We start from the raw sequence: 26,445 nt of genomic DNA on the forward strand, positions 1-26,445 counted from the left end.
TCTTGTGTATTGGCAGCATGAGAGCCCAAATGAGAGACTATAAACATTTTAAAATAGTAAATTCCCAATTTTCTTTTATTATTTATAATACTTGAACTCTCTTGCTTTCTTGATATTCACATTGCCACAAAGTTCCTGAAGCTATACTTATTGTGCCATCTACTATGTTGTGAGTATAAAGACTGTACAGAACTGCACACAATAAAAAACTAATGAAGGCAGTAAAATAAAATTCTGTGGCTTTTCGCTCACCAAAGCAACACCAACAGCACCCAACTTTGCGATGAAGGAGGGAGTAAACTGAGGTCAAGTGATTCTGAATTTCACTTCTGGTAAATGTTTCTTGGCTCACATTTACTTTAATTTTTAAAGGGGTTGCGTTTTGTTTTCTTTTCTGGTTATTAATTTTTACGGGATGCCTAATACCTACGACAATACAATGAGAATTTTTGAAGTGTGAGTTGTGTACAGAAGGCTAAAGCTGCCTGTTGCCAGTTGCAATGACTATTACCACAATTTTATTTCCAAACCACAGTAAGAATTATTCAGAGACTTTCTGATGGCTACTTATATGATGACCTTAGACGTATCAATCACCAAGGCAAGTAAGTCTTGTATATTTTCATTGCATGAGGGGGAAAAAAAAAAAAATGCCATTATCTAACTGGGCCAGAGCCACAGGAATCAACTGGAGATGCCTTAAATCTTCCTGGGCATGCTGCTCGTGGGATGTGATGGCTCAAAACCTCGTAACATGAGGCACAGACGCCAAGCTGGGGTTTTGGTCTGTCACATTAAATAACATGTCTGTTATTTATCAGACAAAGCAGCGCACGCAGGAGGGGCTCTGCCATGCTGCCACACCACGGGGACCTTGCCCAAGCAGCGGGTAACAAGGAGCAGAAGGAGGCACTGCCATGGGGGTGGCACCATTTTGGCCACACGGTGACTGGGCACGGCACCCAGGCCTCCATCTGCGCCGTGCTGCTTGATGTCTCCCGCCTTGGGGGGGGATCATCGGGCTCTGTACCACAGCTCTGAGCCCTCTCCCGACCTTTAAAATGTGGGATGAGAGGCAGGGTGCGGATTGCCGAAAAACCAAGCCCCACATTACAGCGGGGCTACCCCCCAAAATGGCGGCCCTCCCCAAGAACTACAACCCCCACAATCCTCCGGGAGCCCGAGCCTCCTCGGCGGCCCGTGACGTCACTCCGCGGGGAGGGGGCGGGGCGGGGCGCGGCGGGCGGACCATAGAGAGGGGCGGCCGCCGGCAGCGCAGAGCGGCCCCGGCCCCGGCCCCGTCTCGGTGGTGACCCGCAGCCAAGATGGCGGCGCGGAGGCCCCGCCGCGCCTCAGGTCAGTCCGCGGCCGCGTGGGGCGGGCGGGCGGGCGGCAGCGGGGCTCGGCAAAAAACACCCCAAAAACGCCGCGGTGGAGGTTTGGGTAGGCACGGGTGGGTGTAAAATAAAGCGTTGTCGCCCGAGGAAGGGCGTTCGTTTGGTTGTTTTATCAAAAATAAGCGCTAAAATGTTGTTATTGGCCGCGCAACGCATTGTGTGTGCGAGCTGTGATGTGCCTCTGACCCTAAAATAAATTACAATTTAACACAACTGACAGGCTGTGACTGGGAGTACTTTGTTCCCTTTTTAAACAAGATAAACTGTCTTTGATGCCTCAAAGTTAAAGAGAGCATTCACCTGCGACTCTTTATCATGATGGGCCTTGTTATTTACTATCACCTAAGTGATAATAAAGGGAAAGAAATCATTCTACTTAACTATTTTCTCTATTTTCTCTTCATATTCTATCTATTTTTTAGCCTTTCACTCACACTCGTAATAAGAGGTTAAAAAAAACCCACAACGTTATGAACACGAACAGAACATTTACATCACAACTCCTTACAATTGTAGGCAATAACAAAACTTTTCTCCTCTGCAGTGACCCCGCAGCCCTGCTGATCTTACACCTCTCCCTAAATATATTAAACAGAAGTGGACTTTAACTCTCCGTGTGTGTATACTGAAATATGGTGTGCTTATAAAATGCTCCTTTTTGAAAGTAGGCCACCTTTTCCTTTGATGTTTGAGGATAAGTGGTATTTAGGATGGTATTTAGGTATTCAGGATGCCTAATTTGGAGTTGTAGGAGAAGGCCCAGTTTGAAAGCGTTGAGAGAATTGTGCTGAAATTATGGAACTTAATTGAAGTCCCGGCTTCATCTATTTTGTCTGTGGTGGAATGGGAACAGACGTGGCTGTTCTTGCCTTAACCTAATGTCCTGCCCTCTGAAGAAAATACAAAGCCAGGGATTCTTAAAAGAGAAGCATTGGCTTTCTCTTAAGTCAGGTGCGTTTCACGTTGCTGAAGATCATAAAAGCAATCGCGCGATGTCAGATGAAAACCCAGCATCTCGTGTCTGAAAGCCATCGGCTGCAGGGTGAGCTAGGAAAGAATAACACGGTAAGCAAGCAGCGATGCTTTCTCAGAATGTTTCTGAGGATTTTCTGCTCTGGACCTCCTGATAGCCTGTGGTGGATTTTTGTTGTTGTTCCTTTACTTTTTTTTTCCCTGTTGTGATTTGGAGTCCACATCAGCTTTTGGTAGCTTCAGCATCCTGCAGCAAGCTGCTCTAAAGGTTAACCAGAGCCCATCTCAGAGAGGGGCAGAGAAGACTTCATTTTTTCTTTTTTTTCTTTTCTTTTTTATTTTTTTTATTGTGTTAAACCAGATGCATGCTAGCTCCAAGGCCTTTTAGTTCCTCTACTTGAACAGAGAGGAGATTCCTGTTCAGCTTTTCTGTGCCACGTGTGGATTTCCTGTAGTCTTTTCTTTAAGATTGTGGCATAAAATCACAAAGTCCTTTGTTCTGTGAACCTCTGGACCATAGGTAGCCCATAAATGACATCATAAGCCATTGTATTAGCCAGGTAATGCCAAATACAGTTCTGCTAATGCTTGGGGTTTTGATAGTGGATGTTTCTGATAGGTTGTTAGCTTACTGCATAACAGAAAATAACTTTCTTTCTTCTTTGCTCTTTTTAAGAACGTGAAAGCGATGATGATTCCTATGAAGTGCTGGATCTGACAGAATATGCAAGGCGTCACCATTGGTGGAATCGTGTGTTTGGCCGCAATTCGGGACCAATTGTAGAAAAATATTCCGTGGCCACACAGATTGTGATGGGCGGAGTGACTGGCTGGTGAGAGAACGTCGCTTTCATAACTGCGCTAGACCTTCTACTGTTCTTAGATCTTTTTCCAGGCTACATGAACCAGATACGTTTATTTTCTCTAATAGGGTTTCCTTTATCGTTGATGAAAATTATACATGCGTGAGCAATTTCTTAACTCGTTGCTCTGACTCATCATCCTAAAGTCATTTTGTAATATTGGTAAAATGTACCAGTTACCTAAAGGAACCCATACCAGTTACTGCAAAAAGAAGTTGAAGAAATAAATGTCAGAACTCTGAAAGTCTAAGGAGTAAATGGAAAATTACTGCATGTCATTTTTGTTTCTATGGAAAATCATATTAACTTACTAGTGGGGATTTAGAGGCCTAGTTATGATATTATAGCTAAGATGCCTTTTATAGGTAAAAGAAATTAAGAAATGAATGTGTGACAGAATGTATCTTTAAGAGCCCCATTTTATAGAGACGTCTTCGTTTCTCTAAATTAAACTGGAGCCATTTTGAACAGATTAACAGTCTCTCTACAGTTAACACGAGAGCAGATACCATAAATTGTTTTAGCCTAACCATGCTGTGGTGATAGGTAGAAATTGGAAAGTGTGGTCACAAACTGGGCAGCTGTGTCAAGGTATTTGACTAGTCCTTGTTTATTCCAGTGTTCTAAAAAAAAATAATAATAATTTCAGTGAAAAGCAATGTTATAGTAGTGTAGGAACTTTTAAAATGAAATTGTAGAAGATTTGGAACGTGGAAGAGACTAAAAATGAAATTGTTATTTACAGGCTTAGTACAGCTTTGGGGGGTGTAGCCTTAACTTTCAATCTGATTTTTGATTTGCTTTTGTAGCTTTAAAATAGCTTTTAGACATTAGGTGTGAATAGACCAACTCAGAAACCTGTAGGGAATAGTGAATGGGGTCTGGCATCCAAGAAGTGGCTTATGAAGGATGTAGGAACTGTATTGCAGTGTCTGTGTCTATGTACATACGTGTGTGTGTGTGTATTCGTGCATATCAATAGGAATTCACCCCCCATATGCAAGGGGAAAAAAAAAAAACAACACACGTGCATTGGGCTGTGAGGGGGCAGGTTAAGTTCCAGAGGAGGAGTCCAAAGAAAATTTTTGGGACCATCAGCCTGGGAAGCGTCCTGCGCCCACCCCAGCAGGGCCCTGAGCACCCCAATTGCACTCAGGTCCGATGGTGCAGTTCTGGGCATGGTCTGGGCCAGACGACCTCCTGCCACAGTTGTTCTGTGATGCTGATATCCATGTGGTTCTGTGTTTGATGTGGGAGCGTTTGGAGACTGTGACCAAGATCCTAAATCGCTGGTTGCATTGGTCCCCTAAAAACAGGCCAAGGCCGTGTCCCAGAGGAGTGCCCTTCCCTGCCTCGTCCTCCTCTCCCCTCCAGCTTTTAGCACTTGCTGTAGGGATGTAACTTGTTTTTGCCTGAGAGTTAAGTTACAGGTCATGTAGCTAATATCAATGGTAGTGTAATATATTAACCTTCCATCTGGGAATAGTTCTAATGGCACTTTTGTATCGCTCTCCTGTGCTTCGTTAAAAGTGCTGCATTGAATAGCAGCATGCAGCTTTTATGTATAGACAGAGCCCGCAGAGCTGAAGCTTGCTTAAAAGGGGCCATCAGTCATCAACTAGCAGCCGTTGCTCGTGTTGTTTTGTGTTAGACGTTATCCATTAACTGTTGTTTGTGTTAAATATTCTGATCTAAAGATTTAAGAAATGTGAAATGATACGTTTGCTTTTGTTAAATGAACAACGTAATAGTTGTAGTCAGGAATTTTGGAGTGTGGCATTGTTGAGCAGACAACTTCATTGGACTGGGTTTTTTGTTTTGTTCTCCTAAGGTGTGCGGGATTTTTGTTCCAGAAAGTCGGAAAGCTTGCAGCAACTGCAGTAGGTGGTGGCTTTCTTCTGCTTCAAGTATGTAGAATTTCATGCTTTATAAGTTGGCAAATGTTATTTACTTAAACTGTAGGCAAAATTCAGCTGCTGGGTTAAAAATTTAATTAGGAAGGCTTCTTATCTACTTCATCTTTTTAGCGTTATCAATCCGAAACTTAATTTCAGGTGGAATATTGCGTGTAAAAGAGACAGCTCTAAAATAACAGTCCTAAATTGGAATCTATTCTTTATCCTGTGAAATAGTTGTGATAAGCCAAAAGAAACCTTTGTGCAGAAACTGAGATGCTGTGTGTGATACATATTGCCAGCTTAGAGGAACTACAAGTAAACTTATTAGAGAGATCAGGGTATTTAAAGCTGTGTTTATTTTAAATAGGTTTGAGAATTTTTATCAGTGCTTTGAAAAAAATGGGCTGCTTTGGCAGTTGCTTGGAAGACATGCTTTGGTCCAATTATGAAGCCACTCATTTCCCGTTTCTCCCCATGCTGTCTTTGCTAGTTATATCTGTTGAACCTCTGAAGCTCTCCTGACTTCTGATGGCTTCATTGCATTCCTCTGTTCAACCAGATTTCAAGTCTAAAAAAAAAAAATGTAATGGTGTTATCTAGCATGGCTACTTAAATTTTTCATCAGGTATTGTGTTAGGGGAGGACAGATTTCCAAAACGTCTTCAAATAAATTAAAAGGCTTTAAGCAAAGGAGAATTTCACATATCCTTCTGAGATGTAAACGAATTAAAATTACTTGGCTAGTGTTTCCCATGTCTTAACATCTGTAAGCTTGTCTATTTTATTTTTTTTTCTTTTCTTCAAATTACTCTAGAGGAAATAGACTGGTGGCCGTTTAGGTTCATTCAAATAATACGCTGGCTGTGTTTTTTTTTTTTTTTTTCTTTTTTGAGACAGGGATGAAGATAGTTTCTTTTTATTATTGCCGACATGGCCCTGGATGGTTTCTGGGGGAGAAACCATCATCCTCTCCACTGTTTTTTGTTTTTTGTTTTTGTTTTTTTTTAAGCCTCCAAGGCCATTGTTAAACATAAGCACTGTAGTTCAGTTACATGTGAGAATGTAGGTTTTCCAAAACTATTTGGTTTAACTTGTTTTCAACAAGTATAACACCTACTTTACTCCGAATTACTCAAAGGCAAGCAACAACAATGTAAATAGTCAAAATGAAATATTTTTCATATGAAGCTTTATAGCATTATTATTTGTTCCACTTCACCATGGTGCATTGCTGACCTCTTCAAATCTTCTGGAAAGCACTGGTTATTGGGTTTGTAGCTAAACTTTGGGATGGATTTTACAAATGTATTGAATCAGAAAAGGTTTAGAATCATCCAGATGTAAATTTTTGGCAAAATGTGCAAAGCCACCAAATGAATCAAATTGAGAACACTGCAGTTCTTTAGCCCACAGTGTGTATTTCTGGATGATGAGGGAACACTGAAATCTTTAGTATAATGTAAAGAGATATATATAGTGGATCTTTAAACTACTTGTCTTTAAGTTAACCAGACCAAAGTTAAGTTAAGCATGACCAAAATCTCTTCTCATTTAGAGTAGTGTTGGTCTTAATTCACTAAATGACAATTTTTATCCAAATTTGGCTGTTGAGCCTGCCAAACGGAGGCCTGGAATCCAGGGGCAGTAGGCAGAAAGTTGCCTGCAAGTCCCCATTAGTGCTTCTTACCACAAAGCTAAAAATTTAAAACTAAAACCTATAAATAGTGAAGAGTAGAGCTTGCATAAAAACATGTTACTTATGCAAGTATTTTTGCTTGTTGAGCTATGAAGTTTGGGGAGCTTTCCTATGTGTAAAATCAGTTTGCCATGTGATAGTGTGTCTGATTTCTTAGTTGATCTCATTTAGAGTGTATTTGAAAAGGAATATTATCTAAGAAGAAAAACAAGTTGCATATTTTGACTGAGTTGTCTATATTGGTAATTAAGAAAGATCAGATTCTCTTGGAAGGGAATAAAGTAGATGCCTTGGTCTTTCATTTTAATTCAAAATGCTTTGCATTTTTAAAGCTGAGTCATAAATTCTATAGTGTAATTAAATTTCTGTAGTCTTTAAATTTTTCATTTAAAGATCACACATTATGTTTTTAATTTCCTTATGAATATATGTTCAACGCTTCCCCTGTGTGGGCAGAGGAACATTTCAGCACGTGACTAAAAAATTCCTTTTTATCTGCAAATTTTTCTGAAATTGCAGATTTAATTCCAGCTCCTGATTGCAATATTGATGTTGTAATTACCTGCTCAAACAAGAAAAAGAACTACAGAAGGCGAGGTTCTTGGATAAAGCCCATTCACTGAAACACTTCAGTCCTGGAATTTAAAAAGTGCATTATTTCTATAGCATATGACGACTTCATCTGAAGAAATCTAGTAGGAAACAGAAAGCAATACATTTTGGAGTGTCAGTTCGTACAAGAAGTAAAAAGATCTTTCAAATTACTGTAAATGATCTATAAATATGTCAGTCTTAATGCAGATTAAATAAAAAGTAGCCTGAGAAGAATAAAAATGACATTAAGGAATCTGCATTGTTCTTCAGAATTAAGACCTGTTCTCACATCTCTGTGCTGGATATTTCAACAGCTTAACTTGATCAATTTTCTATTGAAGGAGTTGTGATTCTTCAAGTATGCTGGTATATGATCAATACCCATGCCCTATACCAAGAAAAATACAATTAATTTCTCCTATCGGGTATCAGCTTAAGGGATTTCCCTTGTCAAACTTACAGGTTACATAGCGCACAGCTTAGTGAGATCCTGAAGAGCAGGGAAGTGTGAACTTGGTGTGGTTCTGCTGTAATAAGTTACTTAAAACAATTGTTCTTAATGAGTGCTTGTTCTCAGTGTTTTTAAATTCCTGTATCCTTAGTAATGGTCTCATTACTTCTTGCTCTGCAGTCAACATATAAATTGTGGCTTTTTCCATTTTGTGTTGACTACTATTTAATCATAAAATGGTGTATTTGTGTAGTTATTTGTGCTTTCAGTAATAAATTTTGCCTCGTTCCATTAACATGCCATTGATAGATTCAATTCAACTCCTCATTAAAATACCTTCTGCCTTGAGAAAGAGCTTAGAAAGCGATGTAAGAAGCAAGACAAACCCTAAGACAGCCTCAGCTGTGTGTTGTGCAGGGGTCTGGTAGTGCCACGCTGATGCTGTGGGATCTCAGCGGAGCGGTGGGAGAGCAGCACGCTTCTGGGGCAGGGACTTGTTCAGAGGGAGAGTCGCATTTGGTTTTGCGCTGGGTACCTCACTTGACAGATGATTCGTGCAGATTTAGAGGGACTATTCAGTGGAAGAGCCAAAGCAAACAGTATCTGGAAGTTTGCCTTATAAAGAAATGCCCTGCTTCTGGCAGGTGTTTACATGAAGTGGAGGGGCATCGTTCTTCTGCTTTTGTAAACTGGAGGAGTTTTATGGTCACAGGGGAGCTGTGCCAGTAGATGGTGGCTGAAGATACAGCCTCTGGAGCTCAGCTCTTACAAAAAAAATACTGTATCATTTCTCAGTCCCTCCTTATCTCTGTATATTGAAGTTAGAGCCTTGTCAGGTCTGTCTTGGTCAGGAGCAGAGAGGGTTGCTGCCTAGGTAAATACCAGGAAACACCAAGAACTTCACATAGCTTCTGTATGCTGAGTATGGGGAGCTTCTGTGCAGTTTCTGGGCTTGGTTAGGCCTTTTTCAGTAGGAGAGAAATCCTGGTTTTGAGGAAATTACAACTGCCATCTTGCATGCAGGAAGATGGGACAGCATTTTTTTTTTGCTCTTGTGCATCGTTTGCTCATTACCCTTAATGGTGCTTCATAATAACAAAGTGCTTGTGTGCCTATCCAATAGCACCCCCAAAATGAGGCCTTCTCTTTAGGTTCCCTTCTCATTTTGGTTAGTGTAAAGAAGGAAGGAAGCATTTTTATTAATCATGCATTAATGTATTTTTTAATTGCGTTTTTAGAAAACGTTTTTTTAATAGATTTGGAAGATCTTGAACAAATATCTGACATTAATATTCATATTACATATAATTATATTAATATATATAATATATATAATGGATATAATTGATAATGGAATATTAATGTTTTATCTCCATTATCATAGGGACTGGCTTTAAAAATGCTACTGAACTTCCAGAATTTGTATTTATATAAATTTACTATAGGAACATTGACCATAAACTAATAGTTAAGATATTTTTTTTAAGCTTAATTAGGGTTTAAAAATTGAAGTCTGTCTCACCAGCATAAGACTTTGGTGGGATTTTTTTCTGTGGTTAGACAATATATTTTGTAGGACTGCAGCCAAAGCAGATATGACACAAGCTCTGACTATCACTGCAGTGAAGTACAAGATATCTTTTTCCGCCATTATACATTTCATATTCTAAACATTGTCTATTGTTTATTTCATAGCTGTATACTAAAATTTGAAAGCAGAACTTAAGAGCTCTGCTACTAAGTTCAGGGAGAAATGTATAGCTTCTATGGTTAGGAGCTTAATTAAAAACAGCTTAATTGAAAACTTCTGCCTCATGCCTGTACTGTCAGGATAACTGAGCTAATTGAACTAGTCTTAATCTTGTTTCTCTTAAAGTCCATTTTATATTTTATTAATGTGTTTGCTTCCCTAAAAGTTGTATTTCTAATCTTGTGTTGGACTTAATATATTAAATCCACACTTAGTTTTTAGGTTTGTGAGTCAGAAGGCACCAGTTCAACACTAAGGCCTCTTTGAAATTCTTGTGGTAATGTTAACTCCGTAAAATGAAACTTAGCCCAACGCCTAATTGGTTTTTCTCTTGGTGTGTCATCCAGAGACTGGATGTGCAACCAGTACAGTTTAAAAGTTGTTTTATGTCTTCACAGTGTACAGGCAGTCCTTAATTACTTATCCCTGCCTAACACCAGCACCTGTCTGCATAAATGGTTTACATTAGACAGGCAAGGTCAATGGATTTATTGTATCCCAAACCTAATAAATCCTGTGTTTAAATATCTACTCCACAGAACTTTGTTATCTGTGAGTTTTATTTACAAGTTATACCATTTGTGTAGAAAGCACTTACGTAAGTTATGTGAAATTGGCAAACACAACTTTAAGAAGGATCTGAGAAATCTCACTCTTCACAAACATTTTTGTTTTGGTATAAATCATTTAAAGCTAGTTGTCTATATTTGTCATAGCAGTTAAAATGAGCAGGAATCCTTAGTTTTGATTTTCTTCTTTTTATGACTGAGTTTTTTTCCCTTAATTATTATCTGGGGTATACAGTAATTACTTTTTTTTTAGTATGTTATCTTACAAACATTTAAATATGCATTTCTTTTGTGAGTTGGTGGGGCTGTCAATGTTGTTGAGCAAATGAACGTCCTTTTTCCAGGATCAAATCTGAGTTAGAGAAATAAGGGAAAGGATTGGGATGATGGTTAAATGTGCTAACAATCTCATGAATGATAATTAATTTTGTGAGTTTGAGTGGAAATTGGTAGGAACAGTCACCCAAAATATTTTGCATACGTCCCAGTACTTGTGCTGTATGTGAGCCATGTTACTTTTCTACTTACTGGGTTTTTCTAGAAGCTGTGAGAATTCTGTTTTCATATACTTCTTGTTGGATAGTTTAAATGATATAAAATAGAATGAAAGTTTTTGGTATTTCCGAGGATGATTCTTATTAGCCCCAAATGCCCAGTCACAAATCAGAATTCCACAATTTTGAAAGAAGCTAAAATGGAACAGTTTTTTCATTGTTACTCTGTGAATGTACTTTTCTTCCCTTGCAATTAGTTACAGTCAATTCTGAAGGAAAAAAAATGTTTTAAAACTTTTATAACTAAGCAATAGAAAAGTGGTAAAATTACCAAGAGCCTACTGAACTTTGCAATTCATTGTTCTATTTCACATCGGTGTTACTGCAGGGAAAATACAGTGTTTGACACAGAGTAAGTGTTGTAATTGGAGCAATGTCTTTTTTCCTCTGTCTGTAATACATAGAAACAACATTTAAACAAAAGATAATTTGTAGGCACTAGTATATTGCACTTTGACTCATAAAATGTTAACTTCAACTGTACTAAATTTACTTTATTTTCCTAGATTGCTAGTCATAGTGGATATGTACAAGTTGATTGGAAGAGAGTTGAAAAAGATGTAAACAAAGCAAAAAAACAGTTAAAAAAGCGTGCAAATAAGGCAGCACCTGAAATCAATACTCTAATCGAAGAGGTAAGTCTAAGCAGATAAACTTCTCTACCAGCCACCTTTTCTTGCTTTCCACCTTACGTAGTGCTTAGTTGGAAACGTCGTGCAAAGCTGAACTGTGAGTCTGATTAGAATGGGTAGGCATCAGAAATAGCCTGGCTGTATGCTTTATTAAAAGTTATCAGTTATTAAGTTATTTAACTTGGTGTTTTGCTCACTCTTGCAGGATCACACATGGGCTTTTGTTGTTGGAAAAGCATCAACTTTGATGTGGCCTAGGGACTGCCATGGGCTTTGCTAGTTGGTCTGTGCACCCTCTTGGCTAGCAAGAGAGCTGATGTGCTGATGGCTTGGTTAAAAAAAAAAAAAAAAAAAAAAAAGAGGAGGGGGTGTGGTTAAAACACGGTAGCTCAAAGACCCAAAAACATTAGTCTGCTGATCACAATATTACTTGATTAGGAAAGATAAACCTCTCTTTCTGGAGAAAAGCAATAACCACTTTGTAACTAGATATGTGTATTTTTTAAATCTAATTTTGACACATGAAAAATATGTCTACAGCCGCTGTTACGTGCTGTGTTAAAAAGACTCATACTGATCAGAGTGTCAGAGGCCATTTTGTTCTGGCATTTGAAGACCTTTTTTATCATTTTATCTTTTGAAAAAAGGCATGTTTGGCATGTTTTAACACACTTTTAAAATGTTATGTAGGCCCTATAAGTTTCTGTGCAACTGTGAATCCTGACTGGGAATGTACTGCAGACTAACAGTGTTACAGCAGCCACACTGGTGCTTTGTAATATAGAGTTCTGACATCTTATACTTAACCTGATGGAATTATAGTTAAGTTGCTAAAAATCGCCTTACCTTTTAATGTGAATTTAAAGTGGAAAGCCAAGAGAGAGGGTTTTCTTCCATTCTGCTGCAGAAATGGATGGGACAGGAAGTTTTTTGTTTTCCTTATTTCCAATTACCTTTTACTAATTGTGTCCCAATAGCTAATTTCAAGTTTTCAAAGTAAAGGATTTATGAAATAGCATGTTAGATACGTATTATACTCAGTGATAATATTTCATGAAATATTATATACAAAAGTTGTACATTGGTTTTAATCCAAGAAAGTGGTATTGGCATGGAATTACTATGACAGTTCCTCTGAATTTTGACTCAAAATGCTGACTGTTTTGCAAACCCATTATTAAAGACAGTAGAGAGATGGGTTTCACTCCGTTGGTGCCAGCAGTTGGCACCCAACTTTGTTGGTTTTCAGATGGATTACTACCACCTCCCCAATTCCAGTATGCTTGTTTCCAGGCAATTGTGGTAAGAGTAATAAATGTTATAGTCAGGCACGATTGACTCAGTTCTTTACACATCTTCTTTTTCTTCTCAGTCAACAGAATTTATCAAACAGAACATCGTGGTCTCCAGTGGATTTGTTGGAGGCTTTTTGTTGGGCCTTGCATCGTAAGGACCTGAATCATCTCTTCCTGATGGCATTCATGTCAAAGAACAGTTGTGGTGACACACTGTCAGAAAGCAGTGTGGGTCACCGTGCCCTCCAGAGCAAGACGAGTGGAATAGATAGAAAATTTGGAAGCTTTCACATTTTAGGCTTTTGCCTCTTGAAGCTTGGCAAAACTAGAATTTGCTGAAAAAACGCAGTGTGCTCATTATAGCATTTCTGGGCAAAACTGGTTCATCTTCATCATGACTCTTTTTATCTATGACCTTTCAAGATCTAGCATTTTTAAAATGTTATTCTTGGAATATAGATATGTAAGCATACTGTAAGAAAGGAAGCTCCATTTCTATGTTTTCAAGTAAATACTGTTAATTTTAAAAGTATTTTTCTTCATGCAGTAGTAGATAGTATTAATGACTATGTACTGTACATGATACTGTAGTTTCAGCCTCGTGGCTGCCTGTGTTCTTTAGAAGTCACTGCAATAATCTATAAATCTGTAATACCTTTTTACAGAGTATTAAATAACAAAGAATCATCAGCTCATTAAAAGTGAAAATTGACTTTGACTCCGGCCTCGTATACATAGAGAAGAAGTCTCACTTTCATGTCCTGCAGGCATCTGGTACAAATATTTGTGCACACAAGTTTGTGCGCTAAGTGAATGTATATGCTACTTTTCCCAGATGTGTAGACATGCATAAATTCATTGATAAAACTGTACTACGCAGATAATTGTGGCAAGGATTACTGTTTTATACTCAATGAGCCATGGAGCCCCTCTCAGGCTTCAGTAGGTGGTGAAATGAAGCACTGAGACTTCTCCCTGAGCACTTTGCAAGGGCTCATGCTTTGCACGGCTTGATGCCGTGATAGTATGATGTACCTTGGATCGACCGAAGGCTTCTCTTGTAGTCCATTTTAGCTGGAAATCATGAGGTAATGCTCACTTCCATGTTCACCTCTATTGCCACTATGTTCTGCTCGACTTAGACTTCAAAAAAGAAAAAAAGTTGTCACTTAATTTGACTTTCACTGTTAATTTGGCTTTCTCTATCTAGGGCGTCAGCTATGGTAAATCTAGGGTACAGTTTGGCTTCAGTAGGCTCATTGGAAGAGTGCCTATTGCCTCTGATGTCTGGGAAAGCAAATGAGGCTTCATCTGTGGGATGTGGTTGCTTCCTCTATCTTTGACAAATCAAAGCAGGAGGCAGATCCTAAAGGAGAGTGGAGGTATAATTTTCCAGTCTATCTACAGCTGATTCTGAAGCTGTATTCTGAAGCTGATTCTGAAGGCGGTTTTGGTCATTTCTTACGAAATTATTCTCAAGAAGCTGGGAATCCAAATGCATGCTTTGTACATTTTTCTGTTTTTCAAACTTGTGAACCTTTTACCTAAGAAAATGGGATGTTTGCTCTGTCCTCCTTTCCCTGCTTTAATTCTGTACCCGTAAGTTAATGTGAAACCGAGCCTGCCTCATACAGGTTCTGTTGGGTTCTCGTTCCCACGCCTGAACAGCAGGAATGATGCATCAGCATCCCATGGCTGAATGTGAACTCCTGATGAGCAGGACACATGATGAACCTCCGTCAGATGGACTGTACGTGAGAGGCCTTTGACATCATAACCCAGTATATAGTTAGATCAGGGCATGTGTGAACTTCAGGGGCCCTAACATGTTGTTGGTGAACTTCATCTGGCTGGGGTAAGTCATGAAGCACATCATGCATGCCTGCCAGGTTTAAGTAAAGGTTTAGTCAAGCTAAAACCCATTTAGAACTTTGGATATCAAAGCTTGAATTAAAAAAAAAAAAAAAGGCAACAAGGAAAACATACTGCATGTTATCATCCTAAGGTTTTGGGTTTTTCTAAAAAGGTGAATTTGTAAAGCTATGTAAGAACAATTGTTGCAGTTCATTGGAAATGGGAAGCCAAGGAAGAGGTTGGGTCATCTGGAATTAAAAACATTGAATGAAACTTTGTATGAAAGCTTTTTTTTCCTTAGTATTCATCTAAAGGATATTGGGAAGGTAACCACTATGTTCTTTTCTGCTGGGGAAGCTAATGGATTTTTGGCATGTCATAAGATTTACTGCAGCCAGCTGCTACCAGTCACCCATGCACACGGGTGAACTCAGATGTTCTGAAGGTCTCCAGGAGTGAAGTGAGCACCTCGATAACGTGAGCCCATAAAGTTGCATCTAAAAAGGAGCCTACTCTCTGAAAGGGCTTCAAGGGAACATCATGTAGTGCCGTTTCTAAAAGGGCTGCTGTGAGCAAGAAATATGCTTCATAGTTAAAAGTAGAATTTAAAATAACTTTTATAGCAGTCTGCAAGCCCAATTTCTGCAGGGGAAAGTTGTTCTGCTGTCCTGTTACTGTTATCTGGGATACTCAGTACGATGATGATGAATAAAGAACTGATCGAACTAAAAATATATTTTACTAGTGGTTTTTTTTTTTTTTTTTTTTTTTTTTTTTTTTTTCAAAGGCTTTGGAACAAGAAGCATAATGTGGTGTGAGAGAAAAATAAGGAGCAGTGGTATAACTGAGAAGGTGAGCACTGGTTGGTTGTGTGAGGATTGGCTTTAATTCATGCCTTAATGACTTGAGGAACGGCTGCTGGCATAGGGGTGGGGGTTTGCAGAGTGCTTTGAAGCTGTTCCTTGGATCCTGGTTAGCTCTGGGGGGTGCTGCAGCTGCAGGCAGAACTGGCAGGGTGAGGAGATGATGGAGCAGCAGACTTGGATAAACACAAAGTTTATGCAACTGAATAAAGATATGTAACTTTTTTTTTCTTGTAAATACCTGAGTTTCTATTTGTGTGAGCTCAGAGTGGGGACTTGTGTATCCCTGCACCCAACAAAATGCTCTGTAACATTACAGTCAAAAAAGAATAAAAAATGACAGCATCAGAAACGGAGTGGAGCATAAGAGGAGCATGATGTTTCTGGTGGTAAGGTGTCTTCTGGAATGACTCCAAAGTTACTGTCATCCCCTCTGCCAAAAAATAATGGAGGCTAAGAAGATCCAGAAGAAGGTGAAATGAAGACTGAAGAAAATTTTATTCTGAAGACCATTTGGGGGGAAAAACAGAGTGTCCATTTTAGGAGGCAGATGATTAAGAAGCAGAGCGTTAGAAATATGTGGAGTAATGAAAGGCTGGACTGGCATTTCTGAGCTTTTCATTGTGTTATGGAAGAACTTCAAGAAAACAAAAGTGGACATCTTGAACCTAGCAGAGTGCTAAGTTACATTTAAAGATGCAAGAAAAGCAACTTTATCATCCCTGGCCATAGCTAATACTGCTTGGTGAAGCTCATGATAAAACCATCCTAGTGGTAAGTTTGTCTACCTTTGCTTTCTACAGGCTTGTGTATTTATTTTTTTTTCCCCTCAAGCAGTTGTTATCAGTCACTTCAAAATTGAATGTGAAGCAAAATGATTCACTAAGGCATGCCATGTAACCCTCTGTAATGCAGGGAACATCTGTTGAAAGTTTACCGAATAATGAGTTCTGGAAGAGCCTGCTGATAAATCATCTATTCATTTTGCATTATCTCAATGGGATAATCCAATTTTAAAAAATCACTTAGTTAAAGCAGCATCAGGTTTTAATTTAAAGTGAGATGGCTGGTTGGCCAAAATCAGTGTGATTTTATTGCAGAACTTTAAGGGGCCAGAATTTGGTTTAATCCTTGAAGGCTGTTTCTGTTGTAGCAGCCAAAGTGAAAATGAAAATACTGCAGTTAATAATAGAGCTGTGTTCTAGGTTCAAGGCATTTGTCGGGAGGTCTTAAAAGGCAGGATGCATGCAGAACAAAGGGCAGAATTCAAACCTATAATTCACAATTAGTGCCTCAATGATTGTTCAGGCGAATGTTTCATAATAGCATGCAGGAATGCAGAGAAGCACTGATAACACCTCCTCCTAACCTTTTGAAAACTGTTCCAAATCTGAAAGAAGGACTTTAGCATCAAACTTCTGTAGTTTGCAACTGCCTGTGTGAGGTCGTATGGGCTGGTGGAAAAAGATACAGCTTGCCCAAACTCAGCACGATGAGATCCAGATGACATTTTGGAAAGATCATAAGAAAACGTGGGGTTTTGGTCACCTCTAAGACTGGGTGGACAGGTGGTAGGGGAGAAGGATTGAAGTCCTAAATCGGTCAGGAGTAGTAGATGCCATCCTGCTTTGTCTTTTGTGTTACAGTTCAAAAATGAGACAGGAACGATCAGCTTTGGTCTTTGTCCTACCAGGAAGCAGGGCTGATGCAGGGTGGGGATCTCCTGGTACTGAAAGCTGACCTTCACCAGGACCTGGGAGGCCTGAAGCCAATTTTACCAGATTATTGTGGGGAGGGTCTGTGAAGGATTATCAGGTCTGTCAGAGCACCGCCTGAATGCTCTATCAGGTTTTCTTATCCTGGTGTGCTGAGGAACGTGGTGCAGGGATGTGATACGGGCGTTTGTGCTCACATACCAGGCTGGGAACAGCAGAGCAAATCCTATAACAAGTGGTGCCATGCTTGAAACCTTGCTGGACCCAAGCTGGCTCCATCTTACAGCTGGCTAAACCAATGCATTTTAACGCTTGTGATTAGTTCACAGGTTCAGGAGCTGGAGCTGCTCTGCCTCCATCACCTCTTGCCTTGTCCCCTCACTGCTGTGACCCCAGGATCTCTGTTCACTGCTTGTTCTCATCTCCCTGCTTTTGTTTTTCCCATCTTTCTTCTTTTTTCACAGCTGTACAGAACAGTGCATAGTGGCATAGTGTCGCTGATCTGTGAGAAAGAGGGAATGCACTGCCTGAAATTGCTGTGAAGTTGGGGAATAAACCCCACAAGCCAATTCTGCTGTTGGACTGCCTGCCAGCTAACAGCTCAGGGTCAGAGAGCTCAAGGAAACCAGAGACCACATTCAGTTACCTCTTCCAGAGAAACTTCTCCTGCTTCCCAGAGTAGTACCTGACCCACCGAACCAGAAGGTATTTTGGCATGAGCTGTTCCTGGTCTCTCCATTCTCCATTCTGTTCCATGGATATACCTCAGCATTCGTGGGAGTGGGCACGGAAACTGCAGTCTTGTTTCCTCGAAGTTTACCATAAATCATTGTTAAATACACTTCTTGCAGTGGAAATGCTCTAGTAGGAAGGAAGGCAGGAGTTACTCTCAGGGTATTTTGCTGCCTCTTTGGTAGAAGAAGGCTTACCTGCGTGCTGTAACACATCTAATCCTTGACAGAAGGCTTTTGGCTTCACTATCAAAACCCCATAAAATCAATTGCTCATATAACCTAAAAAACAAAACAAAACAAACAAACAAACAAAAACAATAAAAATCCACCTTTCTGCATATCTGCACTGCATATTTAGAAAATACTTAATAGAATATGTTAGCATCCACTAAGGAAATTAATGAGTATTGAGCCATACAATTCCTATTTAACACTTTGAAATTTCATCTCACCAAGAGGTTATCTACATACATGTCCAAATGTGCACTCATGGGACCTAGAGAATTAACAACCAATATATCTAGTATGATTTTTAATTACACATATTACTTCTTGAAGTATAAATTGTGAAGTTAAAGTTAGTTTTTTTTTTTTTTTTTTTTATGTGTTTAACAGACAACAAACTCATACTGCAGCCAAATAGACAATTTTTATCTTCAGGTTTCAAATTCTCTCCAGTGAACCAGTTTTGATAGTTAGATGCTGCTCAGATAGAAACAAAAGCCAGAATACATCTGAACAAAGCTGTTGATGTAAGAAAAACCTACAGATGCATGAAAGAGATGTACGAAAATCAAGCGTTGCCAACTATTGTTTCAGAAACCACTTGGGAAAATAAAGAGAAGTGAATCTTAACAGCAGCAAGGAACTCCATATTCTTAATGCTTCTATAACAACGTATGATTAAGGTCAAAAAATACTGAGAAATTTTGTTTCTAAAATATTAATAATATAATTTTTAATATTTCTATAGCATTAAATATGATACTTATTTTCCAAACTTAAAAGCTTCTTGTGCCAGATGGGCAAATTGTGTGCTGGCTCCTGTAGGAGCTTTGTTTTGAGGCTGCTTATGCTTGTGCAAGCTACACGTATGCTTGACTGCTTAATTGGTTTGTATATGAATGAAAGCAAAGGCAGAGCAAATGCTGGAACTGATAATACCAGAGCTACACGTTTTCTTTTCTTTTCATGATGTTACAGCAATCTCTGGCTAGGCTTTCAGAGCTACAGATACCAGAAAACCATGCGCTGCACAATATATAGGAGCTAAAAGTAGGGACACGAAGTGGAATTTGTCTGAGTATGATTGTCAGGCTAGATACTCCAGTCTGCCTATGTTAATGAAAGGAAATGGGCATTTCTGCAGCAATTTTACCTTGGTCTAAAAGTGACATCTAGGGTGGCTCAGATGAATCTGACCTAAAAGCGCCCACTTTTTCCCATGGTTTTTCAGGAAGTGCAGAAGATGACCTGCTCACCTGAAGGTACTGAAGGCTGGGTGAGATGAAGCCCAGGAAGTAGTCTGAACTTCCAAGCTCATGAAGGATGAGTAGATAACTTACCAAGGGCACATCTTGCTTGACCAGCCTGCCTGCCTTCTCTGATGAAGTGCCTGGTTATAGGGAGGAGGGGAGAAAGGATGATGCCATGATTTCTGTAAGTCTTATTGCCCCACAGAATGCCCACCAGTGGGTGTGGGACCTGCAGCGTGGTGGAGTGGGCTCACAGGGAGGCTGAAAACTGCCCGAACTGCCAGGCTCTGAGAGTAGTGGTCAATGCCTCCTTGATGTCTGTCTGGCACGGTGGTAACAGGCAGGGCATTTCAGGCACTGCTGCTGCATGGATATTGTTCAATGTCTGCAGCGCAGCCCTGTAACAAATCTGTGGATGACACCTAATTAGGAGAGGTGTTTGGCACACGCTAAATTGTAGAGCTTAAATTCAAAGGCAACCTTGGGGAAGTTGAGCATTGCACCAAGAGAAATCTCACACAGTTTAAGAAGCAAGTTCTGTGTCTGTGGCAGATTAACCCCATACATAGCCAGCAGCTCCGCTGGAAAGGGCGTGGAGGTTATGGTGGACCCCAGACTGAATTTAAGCCCTCCATTTTCACTGCAAATAAAGGAAATCATATGCTGAAGTAGCTGACGAGGAGCATGGGCATCAGTTACGGATAGCTACGAACCATCTTGTCTGTACTCGGCACTGGTGAGACCACACGTGGAATACTGTGTTCATTTTTGGGCCCTCCACTTCAAGGGGGATGTGGAGAGGCCCAAAGCTTACTTCCTGCAAGGGAAGCTGAAGTTGTTTAGACTGAAGAAGAGGAGGCCAAATGGCACTCTGAGGCTGCCTACAACTACTTGAAGGGGAACAACAAAGATGATGAAGCCAAATCACCCCTCAAAAAGAAGCTACAAGTGATGGCTTGGAAGGTTCACACTGGACATTAGGAAAAACACTTTCAACAGGAGGTTGGTGCAGCACTGGATGGGTCACCCAGGGAGGACGTGGGTGCTTTGTCCTCAGGCGTTTTCAGGGTTGGTCTGAGCAGAGTCACAGGTGACCTGATCCAGTGTTGGAGAACATCCTGCTGTGAGCAGAAGGCTCCAGTGGTCCCATCCAAGCAGCACATCAATAGGATTGTGAAATTTAAGTTTCAACCCACTTATCTCCTCTGTCTTTTTCCTGGGTTTAGCCTTGTGTTCCAGTACTTCTGAACACACGTAGTAAATGTTCTTCTTTGTTCTTCTTTGGCTGGTCTCTTCTTGCTATTCGTATCGAGCAGGAAAAATAATTGCAGTACCACATCTCCTTAGCATCTAATTCCAGCTTTCGTCTTTAAAACAAAACAAAAAAGCATATTTCTTTATTGATTGGCTTGGAGTTCATATATGGAACAGTGAGAAAAATGTATCATAATTTTTTTTTTCTTTCTTTAATAGGCACTCCTACACTAATATAAAAATAGTAAAAACTGAAGCAAGGTATCACAGAGCCTGATGTGAAAAAGCACATTGATAGAAAAAAAGGAATGGAATATGTGATGAACATTGACATGACAAATAAAAAAGAAAAGGAAAAAAAATATGGAAATACATGAAATAATGTAGAATGCAAAGCACTGAGGGAGCACTGAGAGCAGGGACTGGGAAGTTGGTGACAGATGAGGCTGATAAGGCAAATGGCCTAGAGAAATTCTTCGCCCCAGTAATCACAGAGGCAGCAGAAGGTAATGTCCCAGGAAGCGGGATTTGTTTTCCTCAGGGAAGGAAGTAAAATGTCAAAAGGTTTTACTCTTGCACCGGAGTGGATAATAAGGCAATTAGTACTCTTAAAAGTTGTCGGATCACCTGGACTGCAATGATAAATCACATCCTACGATAGTAAAGGGAGTGGGAGATGTTGGAAAGCTTGTGTCAAATGGTTGTGATAACTTACCAGGGACAGAATTACCGAGAGCTGGTGGGTACTTCCTGAAATCTACACTGAATACCAAGGAGGAGCACTGGTGACTGGCATTAATAAGTTTCTAAGTTTCACATCACCTCTACAAGAAAAACTAAACACTGGTGGATCCTGACCACGTACGCCTGTAAGTGGCAACAGAAACATATTATTAAAAATTTATTGTTCTAACACACATGCTGCAGAAGTATATATAATACAAATGGTTTGGAGTCTGTTGCATGGAAGATTTATGCAAATAATCTCCATTAATAGGATTTATCAGTGCAAATCCTTTGTTGTCAATGTAAGAAGAGGTCTTGGCAATGTTACAGTCATGGTTTACCTTCCCAGAGGGTTTCAGATGTTTCTGCAGTTTCAAATGCTTTTTTCCCCCTACATTACTGTATATTATAGAGGAGGTAACTGTTAATCTTTCACAAAGCTCTGTAAATATGTGAACTATGCACAATTTATCGTCTGCAGGTTTAATGAATGTTCTATGTCCACACAACTTCCAGGTCTGGCCTCCACACCTCTTCATTATTTGATCTATTTTAGACAGGCATGTAATTCTTTAATGAAATAGTTTAACTGATACTGATCCCCATGTGGTTACAGCTACAGCAGCACAAAGGAATAGTATAGCAGCATGCAGTATTTTTCTTTTCACATAACAAAAATACCTTGCAAGGATATGCTGGAGTAAGTTTCCCTGCACAGTCATGTCCACATCATTCATTAAGGAGACAGATGTGATTTAAAGCAACACAGCATTAGGGAATTTAAGAACTACCTCTAGAGCATTTCTATGCAAATAGAAATGCAAATCTGCATTTTCAGACATGGGGGGCTCTGGGTTTTTCAGATGCACTGCACAAGGTTTCCACAGCACCCCGCACCAGCTCTCACTGGGCTGGCAGAGCAAAACCAGAGAGGTGGGAGCCGTGGGAGCAACATGTGGTGTTAGAGTAGCCCACACCACCAGGAAAATCACAAAATCATAGCATAGCATGGTTTGGGCTGGAAGGGGCATTAAAGACCATCCAGTTCTGCACCCCCTGCCACAGGCAGGGACACCTCCCACCGGATCAGGTTGCCCAGGGCCCAATCCAGCCTGGCCTTGAGCACCTCCAGGGATGGGGCAATGAGGGGAGAGTTCAGGGATACAATGGCATCCTTCAGGTCTTCCCCATCTACAGCAGCTGCCATGCCCAGCACACTTTTGTAGTACCCACCATGAGGGCTTCCTGCTCCAGGACTCGCGCAGGCCCAAATCCTAAACTGCACTCAGTTCCCGGGACATGGCCACCACCATGGGGTGGCCGACAGACCCTCATTAGCCACTTGCTGTTCTTGCATGATTCAGGCAGATGCAGGAGGCCAAGCAACTTCACAGGGCCACCACGTAGCCACGCTGCTGAGGCCAAGGAGCTGCAGAGGCCAGCCATGCTGGGACACCTGGGGCATGGCCCATCCTCCATCCACTGAGCAGGGCCAGGACCTCTGGTGGTCCCCATTGCCTGCTCCTCACTGAAGGCCCTCCCCATGGTTTATGTCAGCCCTGGTCCACCACTAAAAATTGCCATTTTCTTGCATTTAGGGTGACCTCCCTGGGTGATGCCACCCTGGGATATTGTGTATGGGATTGTTGTATTTCCAACCTCTCTTTGGGGCAGTCTGTTTGCACATCTTCAACCGGGTACAAAAAGACTGTAGGAAGGCCATACGTAGCCTAAAAGCTTTAAGAAATTGTTGGTTGCCTATCACATACAAAAGACAGACAGGATTTAACAAGCTTACAGGCATTAGCATCCCCTTGCCCATGACAGGCACCTGAAGAGCCTTTGCTGGGCCCTGGGTTCTCCATGCAGGGGCAGCCGAGCTTTACAGGGGAGATTACTGCCGGCGTTATGGTGTGGGTATCTGGGGAATGATGACCAAGCCTACAGAAGCATGCCTTACTCCTCGGGTCATGTAACGGATGGTCATTGCCCCCAGTCCTATGGACTATGGGGTTACAAGGCAGCCCCTGAAACTGCCACCCCTCACTTTCATTCCTCCCTACTGTGTCACACCACCCAGGAACTATGCGACATGGAAAACTGGCATTTCTGAGTGAAACTTGAACACAAGTACTTCTACCAATTGCTATAGGTGACGCCCTGCCCGTATAACACCTATTATTCTTCATTCTGTGTTTGAGTTTCTTCCAGACCACTGCACCCTGGAGAGCAAGTGAGGGGGCTGCTTCCAACCATGCTTTGGTTTCTGCTGGAAATGCCCCACCAGCCACAGCGATGGAGCTGCAGCTCTTGCTCACCAGCTGTGCTACTGGAGAGGCTCAGCTCTTTTCCCACAGAACTTAGAAAAAGATGAAGGTGGCCCCCTCAGCATCAGAAGACACACAGCCTCGCATGCTGCTTTCTTCTTCCTCAAATAGACCCTCTTCAGGACAACTGGCAGGGATGGCCTTGGTCTCCCCAGCTCAACAACCTCAGTGAGAATGGGGTTGTTGGAAACCCATGGGTTTGGTGTTCCCTTCTCAAGGCTGTCAGTGCTTCTCATGGGTGCATGGTGGCAGTGCCAGCATCTTCTAGATTTCAGACATGTCCTCTGTTCTTTGACAAACAGGTTTCATCTTTTCAGAAGAGGCAAATCAAGTTTTGTGCAAGGTTTCTTTCTGAGATGAGGAGGACAGACACCCTTCCTTGCACATGTGTATACATAGCTCAGGCTTCATACCAGGAGCCAAACAGGCAGAGTTGAAGTGGCAGCATCAGTGAGAAAATACTCCTGAGTGACTTCTCAGATCAGCGTATTTTGATTGTGCTGATTATCTGTGCTGCCTTTCCTAATCTCCAGCTTTGTAAGAAGTGGGAAGTCTATTGTGTTAATATCCAGATTACCTAATATAGCTTCCCTTGGCTCAGCAACCAGTCACATAGGCCACCGCAAGTTCAATAAGGGATCAGAGGCACCAGTCAGTTAAATTCTCCAAACATTTTTGTTGGAGCAAAATTGCAAACATTTATCTCACTAGAAGGATTTACAGATTACACATGGCACTGATAAATAGAGTATCAGTTTAATGTCTGACAGGTCACCTCTCAGAGGACTAAAACTTGCGTTTGCAGAGGGATAGAGATGGTTATCAAATGATCTTGCCTGTCTCTTTCCTTTATGAAAGCTGCCTATTTTGTGGTGAAGTGGAACAAAAGCAAAATAATTTGTAAGAGTTATTTTGAAGCCAAAAACAAGTTCTCAGAAAATCTGTCTCCTAGCCTTCTAGTACATATGAGGTTGTTATAAAGAGGATTATGATCAACCACTCATCATGTCCACCAAAGGAAGGACAAGAAGGAATCAGCTTAAACTGAAGTAAAGAAGATTTAGGCTAGGCAATAGAGAAAACTTTGTAATGACAGGAGCCACGTGGCACTGGGAGACATAACCAAGGGAAGTTTTTTTTTTTTTTTTTTTTTTTTTTTTTTTTTTTCTTCCCAACTTTTCAAAGAGAAGATTAAGCAAACACCTAGCATGGATGGTTCAGCAATGCTCAACCCTGTCTCAGTGCATGAGGCAGTGCAGGTTGGGAGGGTTGGGATTCACCTCCCAGTGAATTCCTCTGACTCTCGTGCTAATCTAACACAGCCAGAGGTTTTGCTGGTAGCCTAGTGCTGCTGACGGATTCGTAGAAGAGTAAATAAGTCCCTCAGACATTTTGCCCTCTTAAGCATCCTAAATTGCATCTTGTTGGACCTCTTTTGTAACGAGTGCTTCCCTGCATGCATGTAATTATTTGTCCAGGCTATTGTAGATCTGGCTGCCATATAATCTCTGGTGGGTGCCATATAACCTCTGGTGGGGCAACAGAGGGAGCAGACTCAGGTGCCTGAAAGCATGCTACAAATGCCCGAACTATCTCCTTCCCTAAACATAAAACTGCTGATCTGGAAACGATTTTTAAAAAGTGGGTTGGGTTGTTTTTCCAAATATTGTCATAGTTACTCAAACCTCCTGTAAATAATCTGCAGCAAAATAGCACAAATGTTGCACCCCAAAGGATTCTCTCAGCTGGGAGAAGAATCCTGGCCAGAACAACTGTGCTCCAGATGAAATGATGCCACTTCCCCTTCCCAGGACCTTGAGTTGATCTGATCTGATCTGAAGGGCAGGGCTTTCTGTGCCCAGATCTTGCTGGCTGCTTGGCCCTACAGACATCTTCTTGCATTAAATTACCGGTGCCACCATAGCAATCTTTGCCATGGCTGACCAAGTACTGAAAATGTAGAAAACTGCAGTCAGTGACAGCAGAGGACTGAACATGACGTGTTTTTTTGGTAATGGGCTGACACCAGGCTTTGCGTGACTTGTCACTTGATGTGCAGGCTGCAAAGTTGCGATTAATGTTATATAAAAACCACCTCCCCTCACCTTCATGTTCTCACATAAGAGAGAAACTTGACAAAAATTGGAAAATGTGATTGTACAGCTCTATAAATTAGCAGAGGGATCCCAGGTTCTGTTAGTTCCTGAATTTATTTAGAATTATTTTTTTAACTGCCTAATTTCAGCTTGATGGGCCCCGTTGAGAACTAAGCAGGTCATGTAGCTAAACTAAGCAAGAGCTTGTCTTCTTTATGAACTGCTTGTGAGTCATGTTTATACTCAAAGGGAATAGTGTCATGCATTAATTGAGTCTCACTGGTTTAATTTTCGATTGACAACTAAATAGGTCTGGTTCTTAAAAAATTATGCAACAGAAAAATCTCTCAGTAATACTCTGATGACAAATCTTCCCAGGTACATTTTTTGTTTTGTTTTCAGATCAGTACAAATTGCAAATGCAGTTGAGGTTACGTCATTCTGTTTCAATAGATGTTATTATAGTTCACTGTATTAATCTGATTATACTGAATTTTGGCTCTTAGTTAGAGTTAAATTATTTTTACTTATTTAATACAGCTGCATGTTTAACACTTAATAAATTACTAATCATTTTAGTGAATCTGATTTTGTCCCAAAGCAAGCTCAGAACAGAATAGAATAGCTTCAGTTGGAAGGGACCTACAAAGATCATGGAGTCCAAAACCATGGAAATCTTCCAAACTGCTGGATCCAGAAAAAGGCAACAGGGACATAGCTTAACGCTCAG

At 40.7% G+C, this 26,445-nt stretch overlaps 1 protein-coding gene across 1 annotated transcript; it reads left to right on the plus strand.

Annotated features, from left to right (window-relative positions):
• Positions 1-1,266: 1,266 nt before the first annotated feature.
• Positions 1,267-14,638, plus strand: FUNDC1 (FUN14 domain containing 1). The gene is made up of 5 exons (XM_032192544.1): positions 1,267-1,356; positions 3,046-3,202; positions 5,064-5,139; positions 11,251-11,379; positions 12,749-14,638. The coding sequence occupies exons 1-5, from the start codon at positions 1,326-1,328 to the stop codon at positions 12,824-12,826; spliced, it is 471 nt and encodes a 156-aa protein (XP_032048435.1). The 5' UTR covers positions 1,267-1,325; the 3' UTR covers positions 12,827-14,638.
• Positions 14,639-26,445: the final 11,807 nt, after the last annotated feature.

The sequence above is a fragment of the Aythya fuligula genome, chromosome 1, assembly GCF_009819795.1.
Source record: "Aythya fuligula isolate bAytFul2 chromosome 1, bAytFul2.pri, whole genome shotgun sequence".
In the NCBI taxonomy this organism is placed as follows: Eukaryota; Metazoa; Chordata; class Aves; order Anseriformes; family Anatidae; genus Aythya; species Aythya fuligula.